Source organism: Phalaenopsis equestris, unplaced genomic scaffold, assembly GCF_001263595.1.
Source record: "Phalaenopsis equestris unplaced genomic scaffold, ASM126359v1 Scaffold000422, whole genome shotgun sequence".
Classification (NCBI taxonomy): domain Eukaryota; kingdom Viridiplantae; phylum Streptophyta; class Magnoliopsida; order Asparagales; family Orchidaceae; genus Phalaenopsis; species Phalaenopsis equestris.
Window position 1 is genome coordinate 399,118 of NW_018164863.1, and position 9,369 is coordinate 408,486.

At 36.9% G+C, this 9,369-nt stretch overlaps 1 protein-coding gene and 1 pseudogene across 1 annotated transcript; one reads left to right on the forward strand and one right to left on the reverse strand.

Annotated features, from left to right (window-relative positions):
• The first annotated feature begins 883 nt into the window (after window positions 1–883).
• LOC110027316 (chaperone protein dnaJ 11, chloroplastic-like) lies at window positions 884–1,668 on the forward strand. Its single transcript, XM_020728687.1, has one exon. It carries the CDS (start codon window positions 925–927, stop codon window positions 1,315–1,317), a length of 393 nt encoding a protein of 130 aa, XP_020584346.1. The 5' UTR covers window positions 884–924; the 3' UTR covers window positions 1,318–1,668.
• A 1,141-nt stretch (window positions 1,669–2,809) lies between these two features.
• On the reverse strand, window positions 2,810–5,745 carry LOC110027298 (annotated as a pseudogene).
• Between the last annotated feature and the right edge of the window lie 3,624 nt (window positions 5,746–9,369).

The following is a 9,369-nucleotide window of genomic DNA, read 5'->3' on the forward strand; positions in this document are numbered from 1 at the left end:
GCTACTTTTAACATTAATAGTACCTACCTACCCACTTTATATAACATTGATATAAAAAATCATTCCCATTTAGTGTCTTACATTTAGATGTTTCATTATATAAACACCCTTCTCATATACCCTTCTTTTTCCTTAAACTATATCACCTCATTAAATCTTTTTTGCACTTGTACATATAAAAATATGTTCGCACAAATCTCAAGGCAGATGAATGGCTCAAGAAGATGATACTGACGATCAGACATATTTGTTGACGATTGTCTTGAACTAGATGTTGAAGGGAGACGTCTTGTTCGAGCGATCGGTAGAACATGCGAGGAGATTTTCGCAGGACGGGGATCAACCCTCAAAGACAATCGATAGGGTTCTCTTTTTCGGATTAGATATCGATCAAGCCAAGGCTCACTTGAAGGTTGACAAACAATTATCGATCGAATCGGTCCCTCGGTCTTATTGTATGCTAATAACTTTATAATTATCAAAATGTCGCTCTAAAAAGATAATGATGAGGGAACCAATACGTACTTTGATAATACTGAGATCTATGTGAATAAATAGGAAGTTTATATCATGAATAAAGACCATACTCTCTTTTACACTTCTCTATTAGTTGAGACTTGAGAGCCCTCATTTTTCCCAAAAATAAGGAAAGAAAAGAAAAATGCACCCCAACTACTAGTAGATAAGGAGGAGAACAAATGATATCTCGGTTTTATTTTCGTTTCTACATCTTGTGTCCGCTCACCCGCGGGATATCGTCTCTAGAAAAACCACGTGCTTCCCCTTCTAGAAGGTGTAGGTGACGTGTCACCTCACAGGTTTCCCCCGCGGGCATAGGCTTATATAAAGTATAGCTTACCCTAATCGACGGAATCCGAAATCAAGTATTCCAAGCCTGTCTTCCGTAATCGAATCCGAGTTCCGATGTCTGCGATTGCAAGCTTAGTGGGATTACCCTCCGTGGCTTTCAGAAAGCCGTCGCGGAGGAGGGCGGTGGCGGCAATGGCTTCTCCGGCGGCGGAGACGACGGCGAAAACGATTGGGAGAGGGCTTTACGGCGTGCTGGGTTTGAGAGAAGCGGCGAGCATGGGAGAGATAAAAGCGGCGTACCGATCACTGGCGAAGAGATTCCATCCTGATGTGGCCGGCGGTGGGAACGATGGAAGGTTTTTGGAGATCCAGCGGGCGTACGCGACGCTATCGGATTCGGAGGAGAAGGAGCGGTATGATCTATCGATTGGGCGGTTCAGATTGGTGATTCAGCGGGATGAGAGATTTCGGAGGTCGCGGAGGTGGGAGACTGATCAGTGCTGGTAGAAAACTTTCGGAATTCGATCGATCGGATTTGTTGCGAGAGCGATTGGGATTTCTTTGTAATCTGTAAATAGGAGAGGAGATCTGGTAGCTTAGCGGCTGGGATTTGGGAAAATCGATTGAACCTTGAATTAGGTATTTTCGTTTCCGATACTTTTCGATTGTCGAGGATTGATGCATATATGCATCTTTTAAAGGGAAGAGTAAATTGAAAATTGTATTGGTGTTCTAACGAAACCAGAAATAGATAATTTTGTCGGAGAATCACTAGACCGATGCTTGCTTTTTTGTCATTTTAAGCTTTATTTGCGAAATTTTTTCGCGTGCCACCATAGCGCACCAACTATCGATCCTTCCCACCCCCCCCCAATTATTTTTTTTTTTTTTTTTTTTTTTTTGTTCGCTCAACAGTCATTCGTGCAAGAGAAATTTTTTCATATGGGTGACTCCAGTAATCTGACGGAGGGCTCAAATTGAAGTGACACCGCGCGGAGGTTATTAATGAAGTGGAATCTTAGAAATTATTTGGGAGGGTTATTTGGCTTTTGTTATTGGGCATTAAGGGTCTGTTTGGGGCAGCTGCAGCTTATCCGGCTTATCTAGATAAGTTGTATCTGATTTTCCCTGTTTTATTGCATGTTGCGGTTTCACTCTCTTTAGGCTGTCAAGGAGGTGTTCGACATTTACTGTTTCTTCCTACTCTGCAATCCAATTCTTGGTTTTCTTCAAGTGTTCGACGGTCCAGTTCTGGGTTTTTCTTGAGGAGCTAAGCCGTCCTATTTTTTTTTCAACAGGTGGACTAAACGATTTAGAGTCATTTAACAAAATAAAAATTGAAAATATTTAAAAAAAGAAGTTAATTTGAGATACATTAAATGATTAAAACTCTTAATTCATTTTTCATTGATTTGAAAATATAAGTTGAGAAGAACTATAATAAATTTTTATGAGATATTATGGGTCCTATAAAAAATTATTAGAATTTTGTCATCCCTTATTCATGACAAATGTACCATATTTTACCCACTTATGATGATAAAGCAAATGCCACCCTAAACACAAAACCTGATCAAACAAATCAGTCCAATATTTGGTTGGGCAATCAACCGACCATTCATTGTAGTAGTGTCACGATTACTCTATTTAAGACAATATTCAGTCGAAGAATTAAAAATATTATATTTAAGGTATTGATGCAGTTAATCCAATATGATTGATCAAAATAAATTTTGAAGGTCAAATTAACATTAATAGTTTTAATGAGATTTAATATTTAAATTTTAGTTGCTTGAAAATGAAGTTAAAAATTCTATTTAACATCATGACAATTCGTTGTGCGGAAAAATGCCCCTTGTTTCCAAATGTTTTAATAAATGTCCAAAAGTATTTTCTCCTCTCAAAACACTAATAAGGGTCCTCACTTTTCAGGTGCAGCAAAAATGATGTAAAATGAACTCTTAGGAAGTCTAAAAAATATATACAACATCAATCTTGTTGAATCATAACATCATAAACCAGGAAGCAATTTACAAGTCATATGCATGCAAAAGCAATTTTCATCAAAAGCTTAAGATACTGCAGTTAACAGAAGCGCTTCTCTGAATAAATTTACTATGGTAAAGTAATCCGATGTATTCCAAAGAATGCACTCCACTAAAATCCAACGCTGTACAGTATCACTGTGTTGACCTTTATCCACCTATTTCATACACACATGAAACAAATGACTGTAGATCTACCTAAGCAGCAAGAATTTCTTGAAATATTTCAGCAATAAGCTCCCTATCTGCACTCTGAAGAAACAAATTAAAATCATCATAAATCTCAAAAATCTTCCCAAAGTCACCAGATCCCTCAAGCACCCGCTCTTAAGCCTTATAAGTCCGTAAAGATGAGCCATCTGAAGCCTCTCAAGCACGTTCTTAACGTCAATATCTTCCAAGAGACTATCATGGCAAACCTCCTTGAGGTCAGAGATGTCATACTTATCTGCAGCTTTGAGAAGAGCTAAGCGGTGGGTTAGGAATTCGTCGGCTCGGAAGTTTCCATAGAGGTAATTGAGAAAGGCTTCACATTCCTGAAAAGACATGTCAGGGATGTTTACAATGGAATGTTCCTTCTCTTGGAGATTGTGGGAGAACATGCTGAGGAAAACAGGGGACCTTGTGGCCAGCACAGCCCTGTGCGCACCAATGCTTCCGCTGCTAGAGTTGATGGTAATGTCGGTACGAACGCTCTCGGTTAGCATCCGGATGAGAGAGCTTAGAGCTGTGGAGACGGAATGGTTTTTGTAGTAGCAGCCGGACCAGATGGATGAGGGTTCTCTGCCCTGTGTATCAAAACCATTTGTTGGAGCATTAGATATGAGAGTTTTACATTCTTAAAAAGTATCCCAACAGAGAAAAAATGAATAACAATGTATTTCCAAAATTTTGAAGGCAATCTTAAGCTCCCTTATCACATTCTTGCTAATTTAACATAGGGAGGGTTTAGGGTGAGAATAAACCTGGCAGCTCGTAATTTACTTGGAGATAAATACATGATGGTTAAAGCTCTAAATAGGAGACACAAGCTACAAGTTTATGCAGGTTATGGAAGCACAAATTGTACCCACATGTTTGTCGAGTTAAGGTCAACATGAGTGTTTGAATGTGGCTCAACAAGTCACGGGCAATAAAATAATATCGTAATTGGCCAAAGACATAAGTCACGTAGGAGATAGATCTTCGAAGCTCATTTATTTATTTCTCTAAGAAGGATACAAATTTATCTAGAATACTCATCAAGCCGACTAGAGTTTCTTTCAAAAAAAAAATTAACAATCTTGCTCTCACTATGGGAGTTAGTGACATCATGCTTAATCATTCACTTTTCTTATAATTCTATCATGTAATCCTTCATGTACTGCCAACCTTTCCCTAAACTGTAAATGAAGACTCATGGATCGAGCCCTTAAGATGGTTTCACACACTACCTAGCCCTTTTTTTGGGGGTTAAGTGGGGAAACACAAATCAATTAACATCATCTATGAATCTATTTATGGGAATAAAAGTTTTAATGTATTATATGATATTAAATAGTTAAGTAAGAATGGGTGGCGAGTGCCTCTCCAGACAAAACCTTGGTACCACAGCTAGTGGCATGTACTATAAGTATTTATTGGAAAACACAATATATGATGTGTCATATACCGATAAAATACGCAGAAACTCTGATACATTGTGCCTCGCAACTTGTTACCCCTTGTGTGTTTTTATGAGGACGACTCAACCATTATCAAGCTCACAGAATATATCATGAGAAAATTTGTTTTTTCTACTTAGAGTACGTAGCAATTCATAACTTTTTGAGTCAGGTTAAAGAGGATAAATTACTCTGATAAAAATAAAATTTTCCTTACAGGTTGGGTCACAATTTTAAGATCTAGGAACTCCACATCAATGATGAACTTTCCCACAAAGGTTGTGTCGATTGCCCAAATAAAATCGTCATTGTTCTTTAGCTGTTTGTCACAAACTCCTGCGCAAAAATGGCTTAGATTCAGCTCTCATCAGAAATTTTTCATATTCATGGTTCCAATGCCGCAATAATAAAAGCGAAATGGCTGAACAAAGGGGGACCTGAATGAACAAGGGTTTTGCGATTAGGAGCAGAGCAGGACACAAGTTTGATGATGAAGGAGGTAATTGGTGGCTGCTCCCTGGTTACACTCGATGCTTCAGGGTATAACTTCACAAATAATTGTTTATTTCCTCTACAGTCAGGTACCTAATTGTGTTTCAGATCATCAAATTCCAAAAGCAGATTAATAATTCATCGATTAAACAAAGATGAAAACGAACTGAAAGCCCTGTTACAGTTAAAATCGGATCGACAGAGAGAGAACGCACCAGTTCCAGAGGCCGATCTTGAAGGGATCAGACTTGCGATAGGTACAAGACGAAAGGGCTTCGATCCGCCATTGAGCGAGCCGAGAAGTTGTATCGACTCTGAACACCGATTCGCTCATCTCCGCCGACGATGATGAAGCAGCCGCCGCCGCAATCGCTGCCGTGACCCCATTTATGCAATCCAAGATCCCCGACAGCCCGCCTGCCTTTTCCAGCTTGGATTCTGTTTCACTTTCCTTCTCTTCATGAACACCAAACCATCAACAAGAATTAATCCCAAAGAAATCTCAAATCTACAGCAATTCCTTTCGTTCGGCAGAAGAGGATTTAAAAGATGCATGATTCATTGACGAGTCCTGCACGCAAATGCGCGAGAATTGCTTCCGTGAAGGTGAAGAAGCAACGGCTCTCTAAAATTAAATTAAAAAAAAAGGTTTGATGTCAAACTTTTGTTTGCTTTGAGTCGACTCCAAGGATGATTGGTTGTGGAATATGAGCCGTTCATGCGACGCTTCTATTTCATGGCGGCGTTGTTTTTCCATCTGCTTCTCTACATTATTGGCAGAGCAGTCTTTTTTTAAGATCATAAGTCCCCTCTCGTGACGAAGTTGAATTCTCTTATGATCATTTTCGATAGTGAGAGCAGTCCTTGAATACTTAGACACATGAAATTGATTGAGAGTTCGTATAATAACCTTCCATCATTATTTTATAAACAAATAAAAATAAATGTCTTTTTTTAAGATCATAAGTCCCCTCTCGTGACGAAACGAAGTTGAATTCTCTTATGATCAGTTTCGGTAGTGAGAGCAGTCCTTGAATACTTAGACACATGCAGTTGATCGAGAGTTCGTATAATAACCTTCGATCATTATTTTATAAACAAATAAAAATAAATGTATGCATTATGTCAATTTTAAGAGAAAATATTATGTGTTGTGTGCTCTTATACATGAACAAAAATTAAACTGGGTTGCATTGGCACAAATTTGTTTTTCTGTTTTTGAAGGCCAGTGACCTAGCCCTTGTAAATGATTTTGCATGATTTTTTATTGTGCAAAATTACGATAAATTAAATGGAGAATTAATTTGAAAGATCAGTTAAGATTTAATTTTTAAAAGATAAATCAATTTGATTGGACAAAATTAAGATGATTTTGTGAGCTTACTCATAGAAATATGAACATCCCTAAGGCAAAATTTTGAGCATGAGGATAATATAATTCAAACAATATGTTCATATAAAATAGTTCCATGAATAATAAAATTATATTACATAGACAATTGGTGACGTCTTTATTGAAATAAAACATTTAAAATAGCTAAAAGAAAGTATCTTCGCATGTGTTAGCATGTATGATATCAGTCCTTGATGTGGAGTCAACTGAGGATCAGCAGGTCATTCTCATAGATGATGTTCTATCACAGCCATATTTGTGGCCTCCCCTTCACTATGCTTTCATCAAAAATTATTGCATACGGACACCGCATGCATCTCGCGGTGTCCGATCTTGACCGTAGATCACAGTAATCTACGATCAGGATGTATTTCAGTTTTTTTTTTAAATTTAAGTGAGGCCCACCTCCGCCGCCTGCCACTCGCTGCCCATCGCTCGTCGCCCTCTTGCCATATGTAACACTTTATGCTGGGTGGAGCAAGGAAGACGTCGTATACACGATGCGCGACATAACTTAATACTGGAGTGCACTTGGATCAAATTGCTCTATAAAATGTATTCATTTTTTTCTTTAAAAATAATCAAAAATATACAATCAAACATTCGCTGCTGCCACCACCTGCCTCCCGCTCCCTGCCCCCACCCCTGCCAACTGTTGTCGTCTGGCCCCTCGCCACATCTGGTGGCCATCAGTCACTGCACCCTATGCCCTCGGGCTGCCGACTCCTGTCAGCTGCCGACCCCTTCTCTAATCGTAGCTACTGCTCGTCGCCCGCCGCCTGCCACTCGCTGCCCATCGCTCGTCGCCCTCTTGCCATATGTAACACTTTATGCTGGGTGGAGCAAGGAAGACGTCGTATACACGATGCGCGACATAACTTAATACTGGAGTGCACTTGGACCAAATTGCTCTATAAAATGTATTCATTTTTTTTCTTTAAAAATAATCGAAAATATACAATCAAACATGTATCATATATTTTGTTTTTAATAATATAAAAATTACAACAGAGCCAAACAACATTTTGCAAAAGATAGAAAACAAAAAACAAAACAATCTAAAAATATAAAAAAATAAAAAAAAATAGAAAGTGATCCCAAAAAAAACCCTAAATTAAATAAATATGATCGAGCATTAATCAAACTAAATTGGAGTTGTTCATCTAGTGTATTGGTTCATTTACAACATCACCGTGGCTCTTATCACCCTAAACAACAAATTCATATTTATGCTCCCATAACTAAGTATGAAATTATGATATTCAACCCAGTCAAAGCTCGAGTAAGAATTGATTATGAATGATTTGCATAACTTGTATACTTATGTTTTATAACAAAAGATGCATTTTTATGGACCTGCATAGTTCGTATAAAGCTTGAGCGATGTTTGATTAAAGATCAAGACTTGTTTATATTATTAAATAAGCTATTCATTAATAAGCTTGACAATTTTTATATGAACTGACTTAAATAGAGCTCACGAGCTCTATTAAGATGGTTATAAACAATCTCAATTTCTAGGGAAGCTCAAACAAACTCCTGTAGACAAACTTGAGCTCGAGTAGACACCTGCTCAACTCTGCTCTTTCTCATTTGGGCTTTTCTTTGGAACTATATATATAGTTAAGAAACACTCAATTCTAAGGCTTTGTTAGGGACGACTTTCTATTTTTTTATTTTTTATTTTTGAGCAAAGAGTATAAAACAAACCAAAAAATAATGGTTGTTTATTAATTTATTATTATATTTTTTAATTTTGCTTTTAAAACACATGAGGTGTATTTTCAAAACATCAAAAATAGAAAAATGGTGTTTTTGCTATTTAAAAAACCTATTTTTTAGAGCTATGCCTTAAAACTCGAATTAGCTTAAATCATCATTGGGCGAAATTAACATAACCAAATTTAGTAATTAATCTATTAATTAACTTTAAAATTTCTTAACTAACTCATTCATAAATTAATGAAATTATAAAAATTACTTTGAATTAACTAATTAACAAAATACTTAAATAAACAAATAATCATCTAATTAAATTATAAACTATTTAAATGGATTTAATTAACTCATAATTACTTAATGTAATAATAAATCCATTCAATAATCAATCAACTAAACTTATAATAACTCAAATAAAATATTTTATCATTTAGTTAAGTTAGTAATAACACTGCCGTTGCCGGTCCCAAGCCCGGATGAGAAAAGTGGAGGGTTGCGTTAGGTAGTCGACAGCCAGCGTAAAACTTGTCGAAAAAATCATGACATGAATCCTTTTGATCATTGTGTAAGTGCTAGGGCGTCCCCTGGAAGCGACGCGCTGTATAGCCTGAATACAGTGAAAAGTGTGCAAGGGCCGCTACACCGGCGCCCGGGTGTAGTGTTAAATAAGCAAGGGTTCCCACATTACGGGCGAATGCGGGTAAAGAAGTTAGTCCATGAAACTAATGAAACTAATATTAGGATAGGATCTTGGAATATAGGCACTCTCAATGGTAAATTAATGGAATTAGTTGATATTATGATTCATAGGAAAATTAATATCTTATGTATTCAAGAAACTAAGTGGGTGGGAGAAAAGGCTAAGGAGATTGATAATTTAGGTTTTAAACTTTGGTATTCTGGTAAGAGTCGCACTAGAAATGGTGTAGGTGTAATTATAGATAAGAGTTTGAAAGATAATGTGTAAAAATTAATAGAGTTGGTGATAGAATTATAGCCCTTAAGATTATCATTGATACTAAGATTTTTAATATTATAAGTGTTTATGCTCCTCAAGTAGGTTTAGATACAGAGTCTAAAGATAAATTTTGGAATGACTTAGAAGACTTAATACAAATGATACCTCTTGAAGAAAGAATTTTTATTGGAAGAGATTTAAATGGACATGTCGGTAGAGTGGTAGAAGATTTCAGAAATATTCATGGTGGCTACGGTTTTGGAGTAACTAATGAAGAAGGTAAAGCTATTTTAGATTTTGCTTTAGCAT

Coding starts and splice junctions, on each gene's coding strand:
- LOC110027316 (XM_020728687.1), top strand. CDS start 925: ATGTCTGCGATTGCAAGCTTAGTGGGATTACCCTCCGTGGCTTTCAGA.